At 42.0% G+C, this 27458-nt stretch overlaps 1 protein-coding gene across 2 annotated transcripts in view; it reads left to right on the top strand.

The window, feature by feature from the left end:
* The first annotated feature begins 5408 nt into the window (after window positions 1-5408).
* kdr (kinase insert domain receptor (a type III receptor tyrosine kinase)) overlaps window positions 5409-27458 on the top strand; it is a 37790-nt gene continuing 15740 nt past the window's right edge. Inside the window, exons 1-13 of one of the 2 annotated variants that reach the window (XM_083767132.1) lie at window positions 5409-5698; window positions 8621-8714; window positions 9935-10137; window positions 10798-10919; window positions 13107-13272; window positions 13849-13988; window positions 18671-18854; window positions 20144-20267; window positions 20673-20842; window positions 20989-21145; window positions 24044-24173; window positions 26272-26383; window positions 26889-27233. In XM_083767132.1, the coding sequence (XP_083623258.1) occupies window positions 5632-5698; window positions 8621-8714; window positions 9935-10137; window positions 10798-10919; window positions 13107-13272; window positions 13849-13988; window positions 18671-18854; window positions 20144-20267; window positions 20673-20842; window positions 20989-21145; window positions 24044-24173; window positions 26272-26383; window positions 26889-27233 (2014 nt within the window). In that variant the 5' untranslated portion in view covers window positions 5409-5631. Of the gene's footprint in view, window positions 5699-8620; window positions 8715-9934; window positions 10138-10797; window positions 10920-13103; window positions 13273-13848; window positions 13989-18670; window positions 18855-20143; window positions 20268-20672; window positions 20843-20988; window positions 21146-24043; window positions 24174-26271; window positions 26384-26888; window positions 27234-27458 lie in introns of both variants that reach the window. The other variant, XM_083767131.1, reaches the window with a different exon arrangement.

The following is a 27458-nucleotide window of genomic DNA, read 5'->3' as shown; positions in this document are numbered from 1 at the left end:
TAGAATACAGCAATCCCTATTACATTCTTAATAAACAGCTGTAGCTCATAAAGTCATTGAAATTGCACCAAAACCATCTTCTTGGAATCAAAGCATGTGTCTGTTACGTCACAACAAAGTTCAGCAGGCACACGGACGCCTGAGTGGTTTTGAACAAAGCATTGTACAGTGGCATCGCATCCTAGCATATGATATAGATGAATGTTGTTGATTGGCAGAAGAACATTTACTTTCCACTTTCCACTGCTTTGAATCACAGTAATTTGAGTGGACACACGCACGCGCACGCACATAAACAACACACTACAAATTGTGGCTTACACAACTTTGTGTTGAACATGTGCACAACGTACAGTGTGGAGGAGGACGCACACAGTTGGCTGTATTATAGGCAATTAGCAGTTTGGAGGATTCAACAATCTATCTGGATACACTAATGACATCTTAAAGTTGGACACCACTACAATCGTCTGTCTTAATTAGCACCAGAGGCACTCCAGCATTTGTTTCATATCACTCTGTCACTATCATCGGGACAAAGATGTTTGTATTTGTGAGTGTTAATAATACTAATATAAAATATCGCTTTTCTGAGTAGGCTACTAAAAGTCACTTTACAAAACAGAAAACAAAATAATAAAAAATAACTTTTATTAGGGAAAACTAGATTAAAAAGTTAAAAACTATAGAAGTAACGGTAAAAAGGGGGATTAGGTAGGGAATGTCAGTCTGAAAAGGTGGGTTTTGAGTGTAGTTTTAAACGTGACGAGGAAGGGGGAGCTTTGATCATGCGAGCTGGGAGTTAGTTTCATAGGGCGGCCGCCGAGAAGGCCCTGTCACCCCAAGTTCGTTTTTGGCCTGGGGATGTCAAGGACATTGGCATCCGTGACAGGATAAGAAAGAGTACTACCACAACAACATCAGTGCATATGACATGCAGAGTAGAGATCAACTTTTGGCTGAGCACGCCTTCTGCAATCTGCACAGCTTCTGCAACATGAGGATCATTCCTCTTTCACCTACAATAGACAATGGTACATTATTGTGGCCACAACTTGACATCATCAGAATGACGTCATCAACATGACATCACAGATCCGCAGGGAAGCCACACTGTTATTAGTCTCAGCCTTGTTTTTGAGGGGCGCTATAGCCCCTCTAGGCTCCTATGCCCAGCTTTGTGTGTTTGTGTGTACCCCGGAATGGGGACTGTGAGGATAAAAATCAATTTTTTATTTAAGACAAAATAGCACAATCAAACATGTTAACACCACAAATGAATTAATAAAGAAAACAAAACGAGTAATACACGTACAACAGCAAAATAAATGGTACACAAAATCAAATCCACAAAAAAACAAAACAAACAGACAATCCCACCCACCCCTCCCCCCGGACCAAAGATGCCACAAAATGCACACCTGTGCCAAGATTCCTACCACTGTGCAATAGGAAAATAAAGACTAAATCATGTCCTTGACCATATCTGCAATACTAGACCAAATTTAATTAATGTTTTCCTCTTTCGCTCCGTGTAATATTGCCCTTGACATCTCCAGATAGATGATATCTAAAGGTTAAAGCCCATTGGCGAGATGTCAATGTATGAGGAGGTTTCCAGCGTGTAGCAACCATGATGGCGGTCAAGTACGTTCGATGAACAAAATGTTGATGAATTTGTTGATCAGGAATCCTAGCAGACAGCATTAGACCACACTGTGTCCCAGCTCCAATCTGGATCTAGATTTGGTACGTCATTCCTCCATACAGTATCAACAGGCAAGGTCCCATAATTAGATTCTAATAAAAAAATCACACACGTGTGAACTGAGTGGTGCAATTCACCCCCCCCCCCTATCTCTCTCTCTCTCTCTCTCTCTCTCTCTCATTAGAGACACAGCACCTACCCTCTCTCTGTTTCTGGCGCCCCCTACTGGTATAAATAAGTCACATACTCGTGCTCATAGTTACAGGTACACAGGTACACAGGTACACAGGTACACGGACATTGCAAGCTGGATGTAGGAGTGGTTGCACCACTCAAAAAGCATACAATGTGGAAACAAAACCTCTTGATCTAACTGACAGATAAGACTATGCAAAGGGTTCATTGCAAGGGGGGTCTACCATGGAACCCCATAAGTCCTCATGGCAGTTCTCAGTTGTAAATAGAAAAAAAGAGTTACCAGGCAAAAATATCACATAAATTCTGAAAAGAACATAAAACGAATAGGACGTTCATCCAAAAGCAAACCATCATTGTTGAACACTGGGGAAAACAAATTCCATTTCAAATCAATCTTGCACATTTTTTCAGCTTCTCTCCACACTGTTACTAACTGAGAAATGATTGGCCCAAAGCGAACTTTGCATTGATTATTCGATATGTTTGAATAGATCAAATCTCTCAATTCAATAGGATGAACCAAACTCTCCTCAAGCTCTTCAAGGTCTAGGTTTCCCTAATGGCAATTGACATTACTTTAATAAAGATACTGCCTGACAGGTATCCAAACCTTGTTAACCCATTTGACCGAGACCGATTCTACAAAATGTCTTCTAAATCATGACAGTTTTCTGAAAAACTCTATGTCAGTTGTTCTCAAACATTTTCATGTCAAGGACCCCCAAAAATATATGTATTTGGCCGCCGACTCCCATCTGAAAATATGTTGTTCCAGGGACCTCCCCAGAAGCAAAGATTTGTGTTAAAATCCGTATATGTGACCAGATTTGACTGAGAGCCTGCCATTGTGCAAATTTCAGCTTTTCACCAGAGGAGAAAAACCTTTTTCCCTTTTGTTTCAAAATGAATTAATAGCACATACTAACTAGAGCATGTCTGAAATAAATGTCAGAGCTGAAATCGACATGTAAATATGAAATAAATGCTTAACACAATGCACGCCAAAACGCCTCGTGAACCTTTCAAGCCTGCATGTTTTCTCTACTCGCTGTTAGACTCTAGAGATTTACATTACACAATTAAAAATCCGATCTTGTCTCCCCGATTCTGATCTTTTGAAAATCATGTGATCGGAGCTTCCAATCACCCGATCCGACCCGGGGTAACCCTAACTATAACAATAAATGTATAGTTGCAACGCTCAGTTTTTTTTTCTTCTTCATGTGATTGAACACACTATAGCACAATAATTTTTGTGTCACAAAGAACCAGATAAACAGTGTTCCAAGCGACATCCATCCTATATGTCTATGGTTGCAGAGTTTGGTTTGGGTGCAGAGTTCCGCTGTGCGCGTGTCATCGCTTAGGAGTCAGCCAATCATGACTAGGTCGCGATTGGCTGGCATCGTTTCAGCGGCGTTACAGAGTATGGGGTCAGACTCCCATTGGCTTAGGGGGCAATCAATCATGTCTACCGGTATAGGTTTTTTTTTCTTTATTTAAAATTTTTATCCCACAATTTTGCAACCCATTTTTTCACCCAGTGTCAATTATCTAATGTAATCCTGGGCGCTACACTTCCTCTGACCACCTGGGGGGGCAGCGACCTGACCTCATGCATGAGGAGTCCAAGCTGCTTCTTTTCACCTGACAGGGTGGAGTTTCCCCGGCCCGACGTAGCGCGTGGAAGGAACACGTTCCGATGCAGTTGGCCAGGGGGAGGTAGTTTAGACACCAGGATTACTGCATGTTTTTTGTGATGGTAGAAGACAATAATAATAATAACCAGTAAGACGACCTGGGGGCGAGAAGCGATCTTGCTCTAAAGGGCGAGGTCGCGTGCACGCATCTGCCTGGGTGACGGCCCCAAGTATGGGGATTTTGGTAGTGGTATAGTGCTGTCGCCTCACAGCTAGAAGGTCCTGGGTTCGATTCCCGCTCGGGACACTGTGGGTGCTAGGGGCGTGTTTCCTCCTCCGCGTCATCAGTGCCCATACCCGAGGCGGGGTTGGTGAAAGGGCCTTTCTGTGTGGAGTTTGCATGTTCTCCCCATGTCCCCTAGGGAAGGTAGTAGGCTACCCCCACAAAAACATGCAGTAATCCTGGTCTCTAAATTGCCTCCCCCTGCCAGCCTTGAACACTCAGGCATGAAGGAAGCATGAGTTCAAGTCTGTTAACGTTGCTCTCCCCATGTCCCCCATATATAGTTGACACAAGGGTGAAAAATGCACCAAGTCTCTGTACGTCTAATCCATGTAACTCGGAAACCATTCGCCCCACCGACTTCAAATTTGACACGTGTTCCACACCACCACACGGAGTGCAGTGCCCGGTGTCGAGTCCGTCGGTAGAGCCTCTGCAGAGGACAGGGCCCAACTGATCACCCCCAGATACTCAATACAGCTGGCCTGTGGAGCCTGTGGAGCTGGCCCGTCAGAACATCACAATGATGTTCTGACATCACAACGATGCACAACCTCGCCCTTTATTAGCCAATAATCACACCTGATCACCCCCCAACAGGCACTGTTCTAGTTAATTTAACTCTATAAGGAGTAGGATAATAATGTTTAAAAGACTTTAATGAATTCGTATTAAAGAAAGACAATAAAAATAGCAATTAAAATGTTTGGAAAAGAAAGTCTATACATTTGTCAACAGAGGTAATAAATATGACAGTGTAAGACTTCTCAATAATCTGTGCCATATAGCCTACATTTGTCAACAGAGGTAATACATAAAGTGTATAAGACTTGTCTCAACAACATGGACCATTATTACATTATGAACTTTTATTATGAGCTGCTATGTACGTGTTCGTTCATAATGTAACACATTATTACATTATAGAAAAATATGTTATTACGTTATGCGCTCATTTTTTATTACATTATGATCTGATTATTACATTATGAGTTTGTATTACATTTAAATTATTACATTATGAGTTTGTATTACATTATGAGCAATTATTACATTTGAGTTGCTACTTCCCCCCTCACATCCAAACATTCCACAGTTCATGCATGTATGCCAACATCAACGCCCATGCACGCACTCTCCTCATCTCATCCCCACACATCTTCTGAAACACTGTCTTCTTATTGTCAAGTATAGATTAACACAATTTAAAGATTAAAAATTGCTTATTAGCTTTTAGTTTTTTGGAATTATCTTAAATCAATCAGTGCCTTATCACGACTTTTAACAATGAACCTTATTTGTTTATACATCAAACTTTAGGCTAGCCTTTGACATTCCAAAATGACCAAACATACTATAGTCACGCTGCGTATAGTGATTCACTGAGAACGGGATACAGCTAGTTGAAAACAGCAGATCCACAAGCTCACAACGCGTCGCATGGCGACACGTTGTCAGCTTGTAGATCAACTATTTTCAGTCTCAGCCCACCCAGAGTAGGCTACAAGTTACGCATACGCACTCCTCCCTTTGCGCCCACACTATCCACTGTGCGCTCCATCCTCCCTCCAAAGCACCATCAACTCCATGACTGCAGGAGCGCACGCTTGACCAGCGCGCACATTTTGGGAAATGCTCCATGTTTTTGTTTTGTTTTGTTTGCTTTAAAATAACTCGTATAGGTTAGAAATCGATAAGTCAATTGATCTGTCAAATGGACCTCTAACGACCGCATAGGATTCATTATCGCCGGTGTTCCAAACTTTTTGTTATTGGATGTTCGTGAGGGTCTCTTTCGCCGGATGATGGCTCTGGCAGTGTCCGTCATACCGCTTCTGGGGCTGATTTTACACATCCACTGGGTCTTTGGTGAGATCATCATATAATGCATTTAAAGACTCCGAGACTGTTGGGAATGTTTATATATTATTATAAATCGTCTAATAGGCTATAGCTATCGTTTCTATCAAGTATGTAAAATAACCATTGTTATATTATTATACGAATACGATAATACAAGTGTAGGCTGTAGAGAAAATTGTGAATATGCAACAGACAAAACCAGACAAAACTAAACATCATTGATGTTTTAAACCAATCCATTTCGGTATAAATCCACACAATGACCGAAATATATAGGCTGGATAAGCAAGCAATTCTATATTAGGCTAATCATTACGTGCGTATATATGCCATGCTCTGTTCATCCAGAGAAATATATTAATAATGTTGTGGAAAATGGCAATTTAATTAAGCTCACACTTTTGGTTGAACTTTTAAATAAATACTAATAGTTGTAAAAAAGCAATTCCCATGTTAGGAGAGAATAATCCTATAGGTGCATGTATTTACAATAAAGTCATTGATTTATCTAAATAATAACAATAATAGGCTAATGATCATTATAAGTATTATTATTATTATTATTATTATTATTACTACTGTATATTATTATTGTCTCCATCAGCCGGGGTCATGGTGAGAGTATGTTTTGTGTGTGTTCATTAGTGCATGTGTTACCAGCTAATCTCCAGCACTGTTGGCCCGGTCACTGCGAAACTGTACACACACTGCAGCTGGATGCCAATTCCAAACCTCTACCTCCAACAACATAACTAGCCTACCGAACCGCGAAATGTTGCATGCACGCATGGAACATATACTCCCTAGAGGCCAAGGAAAACCTTTGACCTTTTTTCACATCTGCATTTCATAGCGCCACCAGGGTCCAGGAGGCCGACTTTTGTAAAATAATTTTTTCTTTAATATTACTCCTTTAGATTCTGGCCAAAAATCCTACAAATCTCTATAGCCATGTGATCAAGACAGATCTGTCTGATTTTTCATATTCCATCCTAATTGGCAAAAACTGGCTTTGAAAGTTTGCTGTGATGTTCTGTGGGTCAACCAATAGGAGGACTATGAGGGAGGGGGGCTGTGACACCATGTAGGTCAATACATCATCATTGATTACAGAGCTACTCGAGCCCACACTGTTTCTTCAGGAACAGTATTTTGGCTGGGGGTCCGTAGACTAATGCATGTCAAACAGGGGCTTGAAATTAAACGGGTTGAGAATCTCTGCTAGAGCTGTAAATATCTTCTCTTATGGGGGTCCCTGGCATATCTTTTCAAATGGGGGGTCAATTTGGGGGTCCGTGACATGAAAAAGTTTGGGAACCACTGGTGTAGACGGTGTGTTTGCCTCTATAGGGCAGCTCTGCTCTGCTGCAGTCCTGTATGTGTCCTCAGTCAGAAACAGGAACTCCACCTAGACCTTCCAGAGCTCTGGCTATTGAGTCTGCCCCGGCCCATCTTCCCCCGGCTTCCTGTTTTGACACAGCTCCGCCATTTGCTGTGGCAATGGAAAAATGGCTGAGTGTAATAGCCGGCCAGCCATAGCTAGCCAGCAAACCAAACATTCACCATCTTTAATTCGCTCCTTTTAGACTTTTGAGAGAGAACCAGTATCTGTTTATTTATTATGGCAATGAATCAATATGTAATGTTTTCGTTTGTTTCTCATAGTGTTTTGCTCACAGGAAAAATATAAACACGTACCTAATTAAAATGTCATAGTGTGTGTTTTCAGACTACAGTGGTGCTATGAATACATATACATTGCAAGTGTTAGGACTCAAATGCACCACAGATTAAAGACATATAACAGGGGTCCAATGTCACCAGGCCCTGAATCCTTAACGCATTCTCAAAATGGGGTCCAGGGACCCTCATGGTTCCTTCCTGGGATTCCAAAAGGTCAAAGGTTATGGGGGTCCTTGAAATTAAATGTTTGAGAGCCACTGCCATATAGCTGTGTAGGCAATGGGGTGAGGCCCCCCCTGGCTGCTGTCCCCCGCCCTCTTCAATCTGTATATGGATGACCTGTCAAGGCTGCTGGGAGGGTGTAGGACTGGCTGCATGATAGGAAACTCTTTGATTAACCATTTTATGTATGCCGATGATTTGGCCATTGTTTCCCGGTGTAGTGCTGGGTTCCAGCAGCTACTGAACATTTGCTCGGAGTATGGGGTTGCGTATGACGTCATTTACAATGCCAAAAAAAGTGTGGTAGTAATTTGCAGGACCAAGGAGGACCAGAAACAGCATTTTCCAGTGTTCTACCTGTCGGATCAAACCCTCTCTGTTTGCAGCAGTTGTAAATATTTGGGGCACATCATTACAGATAAGATGGATGATGATGCTGACATGTATAGACAGCGAAGAATGCTCTATGTTCAAGCTAATATGTTAGCCAGGAAATTCCACTACTGCTCAGTTGAGGTCAAGGTGAACCTCTTTAGAGCGTACTGCACCCCGCTGTATACAGCCCCCTTATGGGTGAACTACAAAAAAGAGAGTCTGCGCAAGCTAAAGGTGGCTTACAATGATGCTCTCAGGATTCTCCTGAAGAAGCCTAGGGGTGGCAGTGCTAGTCAGCTCTTCTGCGACTCTGGTCTAACCACCTTCCAGGCTCTCTTGAGAAACCTCATGTTCAGCTTTAAAAGCAGACTTGATGGGTCACATAATAACGTGATTAAGGCGTTGACCAATCCTATGTTTAGCACTGTTAGATACCACTCTTTGATGTGGAAACATTGGTATGAGTGCCTCCTATAGATTTTTTATTATGTTTTTTTACGAGAGTTTTAGAGTTTTATGAACCAATGTATTTATTTCTAACTGTGTTGTATGTTTTTAATTGTTGTTTGTCATCTACTGGCTACGGCTGTCAATAAAGTTTCATTCATAGCAGCTCCCTGGATCATACCTGTTTTTCCTTCTCCTCAGCTCTAGATCTGCGGTACATGCCGGACCCTCCTACAATGAATGCCAGTGGCATCCTGAGGATCAATAAAACAGACAGCATGGAGCTCACCTGCAGGTCAGAGACAATCATCAATCTGTCTGTCCGTCCGTCTCCATCCGTCCCCTGTCTGTATCCATCATAGTCCCTTTATTTACATCAGTGGTTCTCAACTTTCTTTGCCCCCCCCCCCCCATCCAATGCATTTGCCTTACTGCCCCCCACACCCATTTAAAATGTAACCTATGTTTCTGATGTATACTGTATACAATTTACCAACTCAGTGGCCTTGAGGTTAGAGTGTCTGCCCTGAGACTGGGAGGTCTGGGTTCGAACCCTATAGCTGGGTCATGCCAAAGACTATATACTATACACAATGTGCCCAACCCTCATGGGTTTATAAGACACCATTTCACAATTGCATTTACAGCATGTTTACATTACAGTATATTCATAATTCATTACATTACAGCCCAGAGTTATATATATACAGTATATACAGAGTACTCTGTCTTATCATCTCCCAGCTTGACAAATAAAGTCCCTTTGGCAACACATTATTTCATAGTCATTTAAATCTAGGAAATCCCCACAGATAGAAGACATCTTTCCCTCATCATATTTAGGGCAATAATACAAAAAGTTCACAAAACAAGCAATATCTCTCTTCTTCTGGAGTGGCATGAAACCTGCCAATCTCCAGTGCTAATGGTAATGTTCCTGACCGTATTTGTGAGAGATCTTTGTCTTTTGTTTAAATTATAAAAATGGGACCCAGTGCCTCCCTGCTTGGCACTCACCGTCAAGGGTTGTATTGGGGTATAAGTCCCTGTGACATACTAGCGTCATGTCCAGGGGGTGTAGCTTGTACATCAAGCTGCCTCATGCTACAGAAACACGAGATAGACTCCTGCCCTATGGGCCTCATGGCTCGGCAAGGCTTGCATATATTTAGAAAACATATCACTGAATAGCACATAACAGATTCTTTACATTAAAATGGATGTGATTATTAGTCTACTTCCCATGGGAGATTTGTTTTTGCCAGGGGTGCTATTATGGGTGGGTTTGGATATGCGCACCGGGAATGTGCTCAGTTTTTTTAGTGCGCTCAGAGTTGCAAATTTACGAACGACCAGTTAAAACAACACGTTAATGCGTGTGTAATAACAAAGCTCAAAGGATTAATTAAACCACACATGCTGCATTTTGCAACCATTTCCTCTGCCATTGTTCGCCGCCGGGGAAGTGTCTATGACAATCCGACTGATCCCAGTGTTCATTGACCTTCCATGCAGCGGTCGGCAGTACCTGACGTGGACCACTCCTTACTCCAGCAGTCGCCTCTCCACCTCCGACTGCAGTGGCTCTGGACTCTTCTGCACCACAATGACCATCTCTAACGCCACGGCCAATGAGACAGGCCTGTACCGCTGCTACTACAAAGACCTGGAGGTCGAGGATGGCAAAACCGCCGCCTCGGTTTACATGTTTGTCAACGGTAGGACTCCACTTTGACCATATACCTCGGAACGAACGGCGTGACTCTCTGTAGTGGAAGAAGTAGCAATACCACAAAGGTAGACGTACTCTGTTCAAAGGCTTATACGTTTTACTTGAGTCAAAGTACAAAAGTATTGGCATAAAAGTAAGTAGTACACAAAACTAAAAGTTCTCATTTATGCAGAACCTTTTTCAGAGAAATTGTCAAAATTTCAGATCTACAGTACAAGCTCACAACACGCCACGGTGCGATACGTTGTGAGCTTGTAGATCTGTTATTTTCAAATAGCTATATAACTTAAATTTCATTATCCAATTAAAAACGAATGTTTTCAAATAACTATTGGAGTCAAAAGTACTATATTTCTGAGATGTAGTGGAGTAATTAGCATGACGAGTGATGTAAAGCTACAATCTGGGAGGTACTTAAATGAATACAATCAGATTTTAACCAATCAGCAACGCAGATAATGTTAATATAATAACTACACTAGCACACCTGCAGTGGTTGGAGATGGTTGTCGTTGCTATACCTCAACGAACATACAACTGTTTGTTGATGATCTGGTACAATGATTTGACATTTAACCTGTGGTGAAAAACATCTTATCCCGTAACCTTTCGATACTTAGAGTTGTGATGAAATGTGTCATTGTAGATGAGAAGCTGCCCTTCGTGCCATCTGAGAAAGAGTACGAGGTAGTGTTCATCCGTGAAGGAGAGCTGGTGGTGATACCGTGCCGAGGCTCCATGGAGGATCTGAATGTCACACTGCACACCGTAAGCACTGTCTGCTACTGTCCCAAACATATAGCTTATTAGGTAATGCCCCTAGTTTATATGGTTTTATCTCTGGGACCCCAATATAAATGGTAAAGGCCTCAGTGTTAATTTAACTCTGAAAGGCAAACTAATGCACCCGTTGTACAGTACAATACTCTCAGAGTTATAGACTCATGGTAAGGGTCTATTTGGACCCACAGGATTTCACAACCCAGTCATCCCTGTTTTGTGCGTGTCATTATTGGATAAAAGTGCAGCAGAAATAGTGAACACTTCAGCAAAAGATCAATGAGAATTTAGTAAAAATAGCCAACGTACACGCTCATTTGTAAGCGTGTACTACGTCTTAGGCCACACTACTACTGTTGTTCAGGCAGAATGTATTGGGCCGGCAGATAATGACTTTTTGGAAACTGAACATAAAACTTTTCATTGTGTCAGTCAGCACAAAGGGGGGGGGGGGGGGGGGGGGGGCAATTAGCAGGTTTCCATTTCCTGTCTGTGCTACCTCCACCCATCACTTAGAACCTGTGACCTGCTCACAGTTTTAGTGTCATTCCACTTGGATGCAGTTTGGAAAATCACTGAGGCCTTTGCCCTGGACAGTCACCAGCTAATACAATGAAGCAAGTTTCCCTATGGTCACTCAGCAGAATGCTTATTCAGGCCTGACGTCGAAATAAATAAAAAAGGTTTTCTAAATCATGACAATTTTCGGAAAGATTTGAGGCACATTTGAATGAATTTTCAAAAATAGCAGATCTACGAGTGGCGCGCTATGAGCTTGTAGATCTGCTATTTTTCAATAGCTAAATTATAAAATAATGTATGTAACCACCAAAAGGGGTTCCCGCTCAAAATGCGTTAACTAAAACTATCCAAATAACAAGAACTAGACATTTTGACAATACAAATACCTCATGTTACAATTAACTATGATAAGGAATTTATTTGCATAGCGCTTTTCTAAAAAAAAGGTTACAAAGTGCTTTACAGAAATTAAATCAACAGAAATAAACAGTGGACCTAAAATAATCCTAAGAGAAACACTTGACATAAAGGTGTGTTTTCAGAAGAGATTTGAAAAAGAGCACTGATTATGCTAGTCTCAGATCTTCAGGGACGGCGTTCCAAAGCCTATAGGGTCACGGGCCGCAAAAGCCCAAGTAGCTAATGCTGGAGTATAAGGGGTTGCAGTGGTCGATAGTCGCGATGGAATAAAGGCATGGATGACATGGATGAAGGTAAACTAATATATATAAAAAAATATATATATAATAATCTTTATGGTATTTTATTACATTTTTTTATTCATATACTTATATCTGTTTGTGTCTATTATGTGACTGGCTTTTTGTATGGACTATTTCTGTCTATATAGGCATGTCATGTGGTATATTGTGTATATAATTAATTCGTTTTACGATGGCCTTAGGAAATCTGAATATTTGGCTGATTCTTTGGGAGCTTTGGATGTGTGTGCACCTCTTGACCATTTTAAACTAATATTAAGCCTCTTCAAAAACTAACCTAGCGTACCCTCTTTAAAAATAAATGAATACTACACTGAAATAAAAAATATAAAGCCATGGTCATGCTGCAGCCAGTATTTGTCGTTACAAAATCTGATGTCAAATTAAAAGCTGCTTTCCCGTGGTAGGTTCTGGAGAATTAGTTGAACTCTCTGGTTTATAGTGTGCATTGATTTGGAAGGTGCTGGTCACTTGTGAATTCTTAAAGACGTAGATTTCTCAATCATCTTTTGTTCTGCATGTCACAAACACAACACTGGTCTCATTTACGTCACTGGTCCTCAACGTGACTCCTCGGGGTCCCCCAGCTAAATGATTCATAGTTTGGAACCAAATGGACCAATGAGGCTGAAACTATGAGAGTGTACAAAATAATTACAACCATATGACCCGAACGATTCCATTTGGTTCCATTTGTACACTCTCATTGAGGATTTTTCAGCATAGATATACCGGTAAACAATCATATCAAATGGGTGTCTGTGGCCTAATAATGCACATGAAATTGGGGGTCATGCCATGATACTTGACATGAGTTGTGATTGTGTGATTGTGTGTGTGTGTGTGTGTGTGTGTGTGTGTGTGTGTGTGTGTGTGCGTGTGCGCGTGTGTGCATGCGTGCGTGTATGTGTTTGTGTGTGCGTGTCAGAAGTATCCTAAGAAGGAGCTGTATCCGGATGGTAAGGACTGTCAGTGGGACGCCAGGTGGGGCTTCACAGTCCCCAGTCACCTGATCAGCTACGCCGGGGTGGTCTTCTGCCAGACACGCCTACGCAACGACACCTTCAAGTCTCCTCTCTACATAGTCGCTGTTGTTGGTAAAAATCACACACGTGTGAACTGAGTGGTGCAATTCCCCCCCCCCCCCCCCCCCCCCCCCCCCCCTCTCTCTCTCTCTCTCTCTCTCACTCTCTCTCATTAGAGTCACTACCCCTCTCACTGTTTCTGGCGCCCCCTACTGCTATTATTAAGTCACATACTCATGCTCACACAGACAGACACACACACAAACAAACAAACAAGTACAAGGACATTGCAAGCTGGTTGTAGGAGTGGTTTGCACCACTCAAAAACAACAACATATGCCTACTATTGGTGTGTGTGTGTGTGTGTGTGTGTGTGTGTGTGTGTGTGTGTGTGTGTGTGTGTGTGTGTGTGTGTGTGTGTGTGTGTGTGTGTGTGTGTGTGTGTGTGTGTGTGTGTGTGTGAAATGAGAGAGAGAGACAGAGAGAATGATTGAGAGAGAGAGACAGGGAGAATGAGTGTGAGAGAGATTGAAAGAGAGAGAGAGAGAGACGGGTAGAGAGAGAGAGGGAGGGGGGGGGGTATGTACTTTCAGTAGAACAATGGACCGTGAGCTCTCAGGGCCAACGTCTTCCCTCCCTTTTCCGCAGGATACAAGATCCATGACCTCACCCTGACCCCCCCGCTGGTCAGGCTGTCGGTGGGGGAGCGCCTGGTGCTCAGCTGTACCGCCAAGACCGAGCTCAACGTGGCCATCGAGTTCAACTGGGCCCACTCTGGACAGGCCTTGGTGAGCAGCATGCAACGCAAGCCCCACTCTGAATACCAGAGGTGGGACAAAGTCACTATGTTGCAAGTCCAAGTCGAGTCTCAAGTCTTTGCTCTCAAGTCAAGTCAAGTCTCAAGTCTTTGGCATTCAAGTCCCAAGCAAGTCCAAGTCCTGAACTTTTTGTTTCAAGTCCCAACCAAGTCCTTACCTTTTGTTTCGAGTCCCAAACAAGTCCTAAGCATTTTGTTTCAAGTCCCAACCAAGTCCTTACCTCTTGTTTCGAGTCCCAAACAAGTCCCACCAAGACATAATACTAATTAATGACATGTAAAGATTTACATAAATCATGAGCATTTTCCACAATTCCACAACGATACTGTACTTTTCAATTTCCTCCGTGAGGACAGGGTTTAAAGCACCACTCTGTACAATGGGGTGGTTGTAGTTTGTCTCTCTGCTCTTCTATTGAGCCATTTAGATCATGTCAAAGGTCATGTCTCACCGAGACACAGGATCTGACACAAATTCAATGTTTCCCCTGAGCAAGCAGGCTATTATTATTACAATGGTAAAATGTCATTACTTGCATTGAAACCGTGTTAAAATACAGGGTAGAAGAGGAATGTTACATAATGCCTCGATCCACTTTTTCCACTCCCGATCCGATACCGATCTAAAATCATCAAAACCGATCCGATTACCGATCCGATATCGATCCGATCCAGCACATATTTAAGTCGCTCTATGCTTTCCCACATCTGTCAGATAGCACACTTTTTTTATCTTTACCTTTTATTACAGATTTTATAGTCTGAAATGTAGAATCAGGATTGATCAAGTGATAATATTATTACTCAAAACAGAGAACAACACCTCCCCAGAATAATAGTCAACAAACAATAATAGTCAACAAACAAGTTCCACATGAGTATGTTGAGAATAACTGACCCATTTATTTTTTACCAACTTGAGCCTATACTTCAAATGTGGAAGTGTTCTAGTGACAAATTTATTTTATTGTATTCTATGCCTTTTTTATCCATACTATTTATTATTATTATGCACATTGATCAGGTTTTTTGTGTTATTTATCAATAGTATAGGTAGGCTATACACATTAATTCTGAATATAGGTTTTTAAACTCATTTGCCCCAATACAGCAGCTGTGTTTTTATGGATCTATCAATGATCATCATTAAAATTTTAAGGACCCAGCAATTTGTATTTCTGGGACCCCAAATTATTTTTTTGTATTTGTTTATATTGTAAAATCAATGTCAATTTAGAGTGTACAAATGGAACCTATCATTTGGCTGGGAGTGGGGACCCCTGATCCCCAAACCGTGCACTGTCCTACAGCTACACAGCACACTGTCTGTCCGTGACAATGTAACTAGTGACGTCCGTTTATTTAAGCATTGGTTAGCACTTAAGCAGTTATTAGCATCATAGCATGGTCTGTCACCATGACAGTATTGACAAACAGCGGTCATATTTGTCAACCAAAACTGTTGGGGACTGTGGGGAGATATCATTTTAAGAACATGAGCATGTCGTCATGCTCAGCTCAGTGAATACACTGTGTAATCATCCCTGTGCTGTCATTTTACATTTTAACCACTTTAACCATTTTCTTTGGGTATTCAAATATCGTGATAGATTCGTGAACAGTCTTTGAATAACTTTTTTTAACTCAAATCTTCGCTTCTGGGGGTCCCTGGAACAAAACATTTTGAGATGGAGGTGTTACATACTTGTGGGTTCAAGTATTAGTTTGTTACTGGCTAGGGCCTGCTGTGTGTACTGTATGTGGGAGGAGACCTACCTGCTGCTTCCTCCAATCAGGACTGAACCAATCATCAGCAGAGGGCTGCCCATCAGTCCACTATTTAAACAAGTGTTCTCAGCTGTGCTCGCTGGCAGTGTGTAAAGGTTTGCTCAGTACTGTGTGCATGCTGTCCAGAGAACATGCAGCCAGGTTTGCTGTTCTGACACTCTGGGTTTCTAATAGTCTGGAGCTCCCTTAGTAGTCTTATTCCCTCTGATTCATGGTGGAACACATATTTTATGTCAAGTAGGTGACAAGTTGTAAAAAGCTTATTGTAAAAGCCACCTTTTGACAAGGAGAGTCAGCGTAGCCAGCTTGAAGTAGCATTCATTTTGTAACCTTTCTTTTCTATTTGCTAGGTAAGTCAGTGTTTTCTCTATTTAAAGTCAGCCTAAGACTATTTTGATTATTTATATACAGCCTTTTTATTCTTTCTATAAATTCTGAATTTGTACTTTGACAATCCTTTTCCACCCCTAGACCTATAAGGATTGTAATAGAGGTCGGTGGCTAAATACCTAAATATAATTTTGGGTGGTCCTCTTTGACATGAAAGTTTGAGCACCACTGATATAGCAAAATAAATTTGTCAGGAAACTGTATGGATTTAGATGACATTTTTATAATCTTAATGGGTTAACAACATGGAACCCTAGCATCCCTATTCTAGGGATGACATTCAGTGAACACAAATTGGCCTTTGGCAAGGAGTTTTGGTTTAGGGGGACCATTTGTGGGTCACAGATAAATTTTTGGGGGTCACGACTCGAGTGAAAATGTGATGTGTGTATATATTTGTGTGTATGTAAAACGGGGACAATGCACATTAATCAACACGTGATTTTTCAAATCCATGTAAATGGGCCAGAGTTAGCCAAAAGCTCACATTTTTATCTGTAGTCCCTGTGTATATACACACACACACCTGTATATCAAAAGATACAACATTACTATATATATTTTAAAGCAAACAAATCTAAGAAATTCCATGAATAAAAAAATATCAATTAATAAGTAGTGAAAATATAGCCAATCTACAAGCTTTCAACGTGACCCCTCTATAGAGAGTTGCAGACCAGGGCCCAGGAAATGATTCCCCGTTCATTTTCCTCATAGACTTTTCAATAAGTATTTAGGCTTAAAAGACCTTTTAAGCCTCGTCCAAAGCCAACTCGAGTTGTGACAAATCATGACAACAAACAATTCTTTGGGCTGAACAAATAATAGGCCTATCTCACAGCCTTTCCCCACCCCCTTTTCTGAGATAATGGTGTTGACGTGACGTCACATAGACATTACATGTTAAAAGACCTACATTCAGAAGCCATAAACAACGCTTTTTCTGAAGGTAAACTTTATTCTATTTGTGTTAGCTGTCTTACCATCTTGTTTTCTTCATAATAATATTGGTCTTTTACATTTTAACATTTGGAACCGGCCTTAAATGGTGCAGAGAAAGCATGCAGGTAGGGATGTAGCTCTGGTCCATGAGTAAGGCTATGGACCAGAGCTACATCCCTACTTGCTTTCTCTGCACCATTTAATGCCATTTCCAAATGGAGTTCCAACTCATTTTGTGGTTTAATCACTCCCAATTTCACGTGTTTATCCTTTATCCTGTATGAGTTCTCTCTCCTAATTGGATTAAAGTGGTATCCCAACCCGAAATCTGTTTATTAAACGGATCCTGTAGGCAGTTATCAGAATATAGAGCTTTTTAAAATGTATTCAAAGATACATACAGTCATTTTAGGGGGGGATCTGCTTTGTTTGTCCAGAGGCAGGATGTAGGTAGGTGGGGAGGAGACACTGCAAAGATAATGAGTCTTATTTGTAATGTGTTGAATTAAAACAGCATTGTGCAGTGGAAAGTGCAATCACGTGGTCAGAGCAGTTACCGTGGGGCGCTCTGGAGGAAGAGCCTTTGTCACTGTTTAATTATGTGTGAAATGGCCTCAGTTTATGTTGATATATAACTGAAATTGGGACATTTGTGACAGACACCAGACTCATCATTATATGTAGCCTATCTGGCTTCCTTCCTGTCCGTAGAACTCTCTCTTCCTGCTTTCAGGAACCCTTCAGCTTGTCTCTGCACCAGGTTAAAGTTCAGAGTTCACCAGATGTTTATTTTTTCTCCCTGTCTGGTTAACTTCTCACATTGGATATGGCTTATTTCAGTGGTTTAAAAAAAACGTAATGTCAAGGACCCTTGACATGGACATGATAGTTGTGGATAGGAATCAGTACAGTATTGTTAGTACAGTACAGTTAGTACATTGTTAGTACAGTACATTATTGTACAGATAGTTGTGGATAGGAATCAGTACAGTATTCCTCAACTGTCTAGTCTACTGCAGGTAGCAAGATAACAGTGGAGAGTGTTAAGTGTAATAGAATATGATCATCTATTGTTGTGAAAACATCTAGTAACTAAATTAAATGAAGTACTCCCCACTTTGTTGGGGATCCCTGGGGTTCCCCTCAAGAACCCCTGAGGGTGCCAGGACCCAACTGGCTTACTTTAATACAATTATATACATACTGTATGACTCAGTGGTATAAAACAATCTATACTTGTTTTCTGATTCCATGCAATTCAGGTCTACTTATGAATTAACCCTATCCACGAGTTTCCAGTGTCCAAGAGGCCTTGCGTGAATTATGGGTGCCACTTCCTGTCGTCAGTCATTCAATTAATTTGAGTGATCGTGTCAGTCGATAATAATGTGTTAACGATTAAACATGTTTACAATTTGAACATTCCCGCAAATTACCTGACCATTCACCTAATGATGACATGCCCAAGTATTGATACGCTATTTTGAACGTGCATTAATAAATATGCTTCCGAACTTGTTTGGCATGTGTCAGGTGTGGCTGAATGGCTCGGGGGCCTCGCACACGACGTCACACAAGAAGAAAATGTGGGACTCTCTGGAGCTGTCCAACACGCTGACGGTGGAGAACGTCACGCTCAACCACACGGGACAATACGCCTGCACCGCCTCCAGTGGTCAGATGGACAAGAGCTCATCTGCATACCTGAAGGTCTATGGTAGGTACTGTAATAGTACTGGAGAATGTTGTTGTTGTTTATGAACCCATAAATACCTGAGACCAGATTCTACAAATGTCTTCTAAATCATGACAGTTGTCTGAAAAACCTATGTTTCTATATCAGTGGTTCTCAAACTATTTCATGTCTAGGACTACAAGAATTATATGTTTTTGGCCACTGACCCCCACCTGGAAATATGTTGTTAAAGGCACCCTCAGAAGCAAATATTTTAGTTAAAAACGTTCACTGTGAAAGAATATAATTATATTCAAAGATTTGCACACATTTTCACGATTTTTAAAAAATAGCAGATCTACAAGTTCATAGCACGGCACTCTGTGCCATGCTATGAGTTTGTATATCTGCTATGGAGATTTATGTTTTCGCGAGAGCCACCACTTGCAGACAAGGACAACAATATCTTGCTGTATGATACGTCAAAGTGTCTGAGAACTTTTGCTGGTTCATTAAAACATCAGGAAAATGCTCCACACGTCCCAGACTCTTCTTCCTTCTGGCTCCCACATGGAACGAAGAAGTCCACATTGCAGTTAGACTCACTCCAAATCTTCCGCCGTAATCTGAAGATTCACCTCTTCAGACTCCAATTTATCCCGTAACACTTGCCCTAGCCTTGACAACCTTACTTGCAGGCTTATGCCAACTAAAGGCTAAAATGTAATTTTGATTGTTTAGATGTTATGTATTGCCAGATTATTTTGTATACCTGGCATCCTATAGTTTGTATGTTTGTAGTTTCAATGTACAGATTCTTTTTTTTTTTATAGTATACTGTTTTTAGATTGATGATAGGTTCTTGGTTTACCTATGATGCTAGATTACTATATCTGTGCATTTGATGTAGGCCTATTAATGAACCTCGTGTTTACCCTGCTTACTATGAATCAGTCTGGATTAAGAGCGTCTGCTAAATGCCTAAATTGTGATACAACGAGGTAAACACCAGAGACATGCCATAGCTGTCATAGATATGTTCTCAAAGACAGCATAAGCCTGAGTATAAATTAAGTACCCTTCATTAACCACATGAAACCTAGCATCCCCATTGTGGGGCGACGGAACATTCACTGAAAATAGCAGATCAACAAACTCAAAGCTGGTGGCAGCTAGCACGTTGCACTGTGAGCTTTTAATCACCTATTTTCGTGTAGACAGGAGGTGGCCTATAGTATTCTTTGTATATGTTATCAAATAAGTATAGGGTTTAAGTAGTACTGGTGGTGAATGAAGCTAACTGTATTTGTGCGACTTCTGTGTGTTCTCAGAAAAGCCATTCATTGAGCTGAAGGACGCATCAATGAAGATTATTGAGGTCAACGTCCATGATCGGACACCTGAGACCACCATCCCTGTCAAGTACTCTGCCTACCCTGAGCCTATTGTAAAATGGTACGTAGCAGTGGTAGTGCATTTGAATACAATACATTTTCAACGTTATCGTGAGCAACAACAGTGCTTCTGAGTGTATAGGGCAGGCCTGCCCGAGTGTATGGTACTACTGTGTTGTGTGATATATATTGTTGTTTTGTGTTGGTATGTGGTGTTTTTTAACAGACAAGACAAATATCCCCTTGGTGACAATAAAGATTATATTATTATTATTTATTATACAGAAAACTAATCAGAACAGAATAAAATCATAAAAAAAGGAAAAGGTCTGCTCGGAAGGTGCACTGATGGTGGGGCACTGAAAACTCACATCTAAGGCAAAAGAAATGATGAGAGTTAAGAAGTGACTTAAAAGAAGACATCTGGTTGGAACATATGATGATTTGACATTGCTGCCTGTGTCAGGTACAAGAATGGCCAGCAGATCCGTAAAGATGACTACAGATTAAAGGCCAGAAACGATGAGCTGGTTATCCGCGGCGTGATGGAGAAGGATGCTGGCAACTACACCGTGGTTCTGACCAACAAGATCACCAGGGAGGAGCAGAGGCGCTCCGTTCAGCTGCTGGTCAATGGTACGTTTTACACTGGTGGAAAAAGTACTTACATATATACACACTACACAGGCTTAAGTGGTTAACTATCAATCTTCAGACTGATCTGGAAGTTTATTTCGTATAGCTTCCTCTCGTTGGTAATGCTCCATGTTGTTCCTCCACAGTCCCTCCCCATATCATTGAGAAGGAAGTGGCGGTGGACACTGATGTCTACATGTATGGCAGCAGTCCCACCCTCAGATGCAGCGCCCGAGGAATCCCCACACCTGCAAAGATCGAGTGGCAGTGGATGTCTGAGGAAGACTGTCCCGCCGCCTTCCAGTAAGTTGTACTTCACCTCTACACTGTGTGTGTGCGTGCGTGCGTGCGTGCACGCGTGCACGCGTGCGTGCACGCGTGAGTGAGAGAGATCAGATATCTCCTCCTATTAAAATGTCTGGTGACTTCTAAATCTTTGAAAACAAACCAATCCTAAATATGAAGGCCCACCTTCTGCAGATTATGCTGCATCTATTTCTAGCCCCTAGCAGCTATTTCTAGCCCCTTGGATGGATATGTTTGTGCTCTTTGGCATCTAGTTTTATCACTCAACATAAATAAATCCAAGGTACTTTAACTTGCAGATATATTAGCTGCCATTGAATTACTCTATGTATTGTTAGCACACATCAGTGAGACAAAACATATACAAGGACCGAAGGAACTAAGCGGGGTTAAAAGCCAAGGTATAGAGGTGGGTCTTTAGGCGAGATTTAAAAGTCTCGATGGAAGGGGCCAATTTGACGTGGGTGGGGAGTGCGTTCCATAGTTTGGGGGCTACAACCGAAAAGGCTCGGTCGCCCGAGTCTGGACTTTAAGCGGGTCTTCTCTGTGACCCTGAGATTTAGCTGTCCCTCAGACCGCAGTGACCTAGGAGGAGTATAGACCTCAATAAGGTCAGACAGATAAAGAGGAGCCAGACCATTAATAGATTTAAAGACAAATAAAATAATTTTAAAATCCACTCTGAAGCGGACAGGGAGCCAATGAAGGGAGGCCAAGACAGGTGTGATATGCTCACGTCTGCGAGTACCTGTGAGTAGACGTGCGGCCGAGTTCTGGACTAGCTGGAGTCGAGCAAGGGAGGCTTGATTTAAGACAACGTATAAAGCATTACAGTAGTCCAACCACGTAGAAATAAATGCATGTATGACCCTCAAAATCGCTAAAGGATAGCACAGACTTGATTTTAGCCAACAGCCTTAGATGATAAAAACTAGAGCTGACTACCACATTTACCTGTTTATCAAGTTTAAGGGCATTGTCTAGTTTGACGCCAAGGTTAGAGACCACAGGTTTCACATGGCTGCAGGGAACCTAGGTCAGTGGGAACGATACCAGGACCGCTAGGTCCAAACACTATAACCTCCATCCATGCCTTGATGTCACTTAGACAGTCAAGCAGAGGTGTCATGGAGCCGTTTATTATGATGTATGATGATAAGAGCGGCTCCATACAGTATAAATTATGCAGATCTAGAGGAAGGAGAAGAGAAGACCATATGAGACAGTCAGAGACTACAGTATGATGCGCTGGGTTGTGTGCATGTGACCAAAGAGAAGGCAGCACCAGAGGGAGTCAGTCATGCTGCTGTAGCAGTTGGACACAGCATGTACTCTTTTGTTTGGCCCTACATGCACAATAAGCAGGGGTGCACATTATTATTTTGGGCTAGTACTCAAAGGAGCACCTGTTGCTTGGGCAGATGTAGCTTGGGTGGCTGGTATCTCCCTTAGAGATTGGGTGAGAAGTCGATCGTCGATTGGAAAGGAGACAGATTAGGTGGTTTGGGCATCTGGTTAGGATGCCTCCCGAGCGTCTCCTTAGGGAGGTCCTCGCTGTGTGTCCCACTGGGAGGAGACCCTGGGGCAGACCAAAGACCAGGTGGGGGGATTTCCATCTCTACACTGGCCTGGGAATGCCTCGGGATCCCCTAGGAGGAAGTTGCTAATGTTGCTCTGGAGAGGGAAGGCTGGAAATCTCTGGAACTGCTGCCCCCGTGACCCGCCTCTGGATAAGCCCCTCCAACGCCTGGCTTTGTGTGTGTGCCCCCCGTAATGTCATGTAGCAGCCACGTCTATGGACTTTTAATGTTTTCTTTATGCATGGCTCCCCGGTGACATGTGGCACCCCTCGCTGTCGTGGCTGTGATTTTTTTTTAAACCTTTAACAACACAAATCTTGTATGGGGTCCCTGGCACAAAATACTTTCGGATAGAGGTCTGCGGCCAAATGCATGTGGGCCCTTGACATGAAAAAGTTGTAGAACTTCTGGATTACAGAGCAGCGTCCTCCTCAGGTATGCCAGTGATTGGAAGGTTGTTGACAGAAGTTAAAGGGAAGGGGGGCAGGGGTTGGAGCAGAGCATCAGCAGGCTCTTATCTCCAGCCCACACATCAGAGCACTTCCTCAGGCATCTACGCTACATTTCCTGTTGTTCCTCCGTCCTCTCCCTCAGAATAAGGGACTCCTTCCTATCAAGAGCCACTTTTCTGCTCGCATGACTTCCTTTACCCATTGTCACACGACGCCCATCTATATCTCTAAAGCAGTAGTTGTTCTCAAAGTGGGGTCCGGGAACCAGAGAGTGGAGTTTCAGGAGGTGCCCAGCAAAATGAGAAACTGTTTATTAAGCCCCCATTCTGATTTTTGGCTATTGGAAAATAGATGATCTACAATCTCACAGTGCATCTTATCACAATGCATTGTGAGCTTATAGATCAGCTATTTAAAAAGAAAAAAGTCTTGACAAATCTTTCTCTGGGCATCCCTGGTCTTTTCTTTTCGAATGGGGATCGTGGCCACTGGCCATGGACAGTTTGACACCTTGGCATGAAAATGCCAAGGAACCATAAGGTTTATTTTTTGCTGTAGTGTTTTTTGTCGACTTTTCCAACTGTATTTTGTGTCAGAGAATGTAGGCTTTCCCCCAGCATGCAATGCGTACATGAGTTTGTGGACATACTGTAACATCTCTGCGTGCAATCTGGATGTACATTGCATAACCCTGCAAAAAAATTCTGTGTTTCAGTTATGAAACCCGTTCTCTATTTTTATTCTATTATGATTGTGTGTGTCTTCCTCCTTGTGGGCGTGCATGTCAGAGGTAGGAATACAGGGAGATGGGAGAACTTCCATTGTTTACATGTTGTTGAGTTTCAGTGGGACTTTTTGTTCAGGTCAGGACTGCTGAGGTCAGAGGTGAACCTGGATCAGTGCAGTGGATGGAGGAACATCAACAGCACCAGTACCGGACCCAACCCCACTGTGACCGATCCAATTAACCCTGACACCGACCACGCCCAGAAGGTACATACATCTGTGTATGAATGTATCCGTATGCTTGAATTGTAATTAAAGGGTAAGACCACTTTTTTTGAGGTTTGGGTCGTGTAGTTACTTTGCCATGATGCAACTCCAAATGTGGACAAGAAATAAAAAAATACTGCTCCAGTGATTAGAAATTGATAATTCAAAATATGCTCCTCATTGACTTACATTGTAGCTAAAACAGCTCTCAAAGTCACTCTTTTGGTACGTAAACAAACACAAACAAAGTTGATTCAGACAATATAGAGCATCACCAAAACTCATGTGGTTTTATTTTTTCATAAAAATGTTAGATTCCTGTTGATTTTACTATTTGAAGATCTGGATCCGGATCCACGGATCCAGTCCGGGTTTTCTTCCCAATAAAATGGACAAATCAACAGGAAGATAACATTTTTATGAACAAATAAAACCACATGAGTTTTGGTGATGCTCTATATTGTCTGAATCAACATTGTTTGTGTTTGTTTACGTACTAAAAGAGTGACTTTGAGAGCTGTTTTAGCTACAATGTAAGTCAATGAGGAGCATATTTTGAATTATCAATTTCTAATCACTGGAGCAGTTATTTTTTATTTCTTGTCCACATTTGGAGTTGCATCATGGCAAAGTAACTACACAACCCAAACCTAAAAAAAAGTGGTCTTACCCTTTAATCTTTGTAATTGTCTGTTGTTCATGTTTTTATGGGACCCCTCGAAAAGGAGATGCTGCCTCTCAAGGGGCTATCTCTTCAATACAAATCTGTCAACTCTATACTAGAGATGGGCGATATGGATCATAAAATCAAATATCACAATATATTTGACCGAATGACTCAATATAATATACATTTTGTGAAGATAATATTGTATTCTGATGATACTATCACTTTTTCTTTTCAAACATTGTAGCAAAAATAGCACATCTACATTCTATAAGCTCACAACACATAACGTAATGTGTGCTTGTAGCTGTTATTTTTACTATTTTTTCTAATTGTTTAATTGTATAAATTACAGTTTAAGTGAGTAAAACCAGGTTACACGCCGGCATTCCAAAGCCCACTATTCCGATGCACCGCCATTCTGACTCACATTACTAACCCTGTCCCCAAACAATACCAATTCATTGCAGGAAACGGTAGTAAACAAACCATTGAATCCTAAACCTCTAAATTGCTCTCAATTAGAGCAGAGCCAGGACAATAGCAGAAACACAAAGCCATTTAGATTCAAAATCAGACCATGATCTGATGGTCTGAGGTTGACACTAATGGTCTTGATGGGTGGACTTAATCCCCTCAAAGGTAATCACACTTTAATCATTGCCCTCCAGACATCTACCTCAGAGGTGACTAGATTAAGCCAGACTAAATATAAATATAAGATTGAGAAATTTTTTGTACTTCTAGTAAGACTAAATCGTAATGGCCCAGACTCTTCTTCAACAAAGATGGCGAAAGCAAACATTCTTTGTTCTGTACTCATACAATAGTATGGTACAAAACACTGAAGTCCTTAAACCAGAAACCGAACCATACGCGGAAGCCACATAGTCAGAATGGCGGTGTTGGAATGCCACACTGTCCCGTAAAACCAGGAAAAGACAACACTGATGCCATATCACAACAATGTTATGATATCCTAAATCCCAGACGATAGTATCACGATATCGATATTATGATAATATATTCCCTGCTCTACACCACAAAGGCACAAATGCAGGCAGATATATGCTCAATACTGTGTTTATTACTGTATTTTATTTTATTTAGACACCGTAAGTAATACTGTTTGTGTGACCTCAATGTTAAGAAGACAGATTTTTCCCTAACAGATATTTTTATTTTTATAGAACACTACGCCATATCACAATAGTAAAATATCCAAAATCACCGACAATGTACAGTCTAATATCATGATATGGATATAATATTGAAACAAGGGATGTCCCGATCACGTTTTTTTGTTCCCGATCCGATCATTTGAAAATGACGTGATCGGTCCCGATTTCCAATCACGTGATTGGATTGGGACAACCCTATTTACAATGTTCATGTGAATCATGCTTGATGTCTCAAATGTTTTATGTGTAGAAAACGATGAGTTCTTTGAAGATCCAGAAGGCTGAGGTTCACGCCCTCTACAGATGTGTGGCCACCAACAAAGTAGGCCAGGATTCACGCATCATCCTCTTCCACGTAACACGTAAGCGCCACGCTGTCTCTGTTCTCTCACTTCATTTGAGGGAAGCCCGGTTTATTGACCGTCAGACCATCAATTCCAGTGGTGGAAATTAACAAGTAAATTCACTTAAGTACTAGTACAATTTTGAGGTATTTGTACTTTACTTGAGTAATTCCAATTTCCAATACTTTTACTTCTACTCATTTCAGAGGCAAATATTGTACTTTACTACATTTTACAAAACATACATTAACCGCTTCAGCCATCTCGGCCATTTGAAAATAGCCGATCTACAAGCTCACAATGCGTCGCATGTGGATAATGAGTACTATTACTTTAAGTACATTTTGATGCCAATACGTTTACCTTGTTGTACTTTAACTCAATTACATTTTGAATTCTGGACTTTTACTTTATTTTTACGTTGCCGTATTTATACTTACATTGGAGCACTTTTTCCACCACTGGTCAATTCTAATCCCATTTGCTCAGTGTGCGTGTGCCCATCTTGTGCCCCCACCACCAGGTGGCCTGGAGTTGAGTTTGTCTCCGCGCAGGGATCCCGTAGAGGAGGACCTGGTGGCTCTGAGGTGTAAGGCCGACAGGCTGATCTACGGGAACCTGGCCTGGTACCGGCTGAGCGGTGTCCCCGAGTCGGAGCCGCTGCCCCCGGTCCAGCCCTGCCGCGTCCTGCCCCTGCCCCAGCAGCCCATGCCCCAGGCCGTGCTGTCCGGCCTGCAGGGCGCCAACGTGACCCTGGAGCTGCTCCTGCCTAATGTGTCCCGTCAGGACGAGGGCTGGTACGCCTGCCAGGTGGAGAACGCTAAAACCGGCGAGAGGACATGCCTGCTGCGCCTCCTGTCCCTCAGAGGTGCGACCGAACTTACTGCTTCTAATGATTTATTACACTTGGTTAATTGGGCATTGGGCATTGGCATGGAACAAGCTCCCACTGTACCTTCGTCAGGCAGCCTCTGTAGACATTTTTAAAGCTCAGCTCAAGACCCACTTCTACAACTTTGCCTTTAATTGTCTCCACCAGCCGAAGGCATGGGGAGAGTATGTTTTGCACTCCGTCCGTCCGTCCGTGTGTCCG

The sequence above is a fragment of the Protomyctophum parallelum genome, assembly GCF_964188405.1.
Source record: "Protomyctophum parallelum genome assembly, chromosome: 6".
Classification (NCBI taxonomy): Eukaryota; Metazoa; Chordata; class Actinopteri; order Myctophiformes; family Myctophidae; genus Protomyctophum; species Protomyctophum parallelum.
Note: the sequence above shows the minus strand (reverse complement) of the source record. Positions and strands in the feature narration are given on the sequence as shown.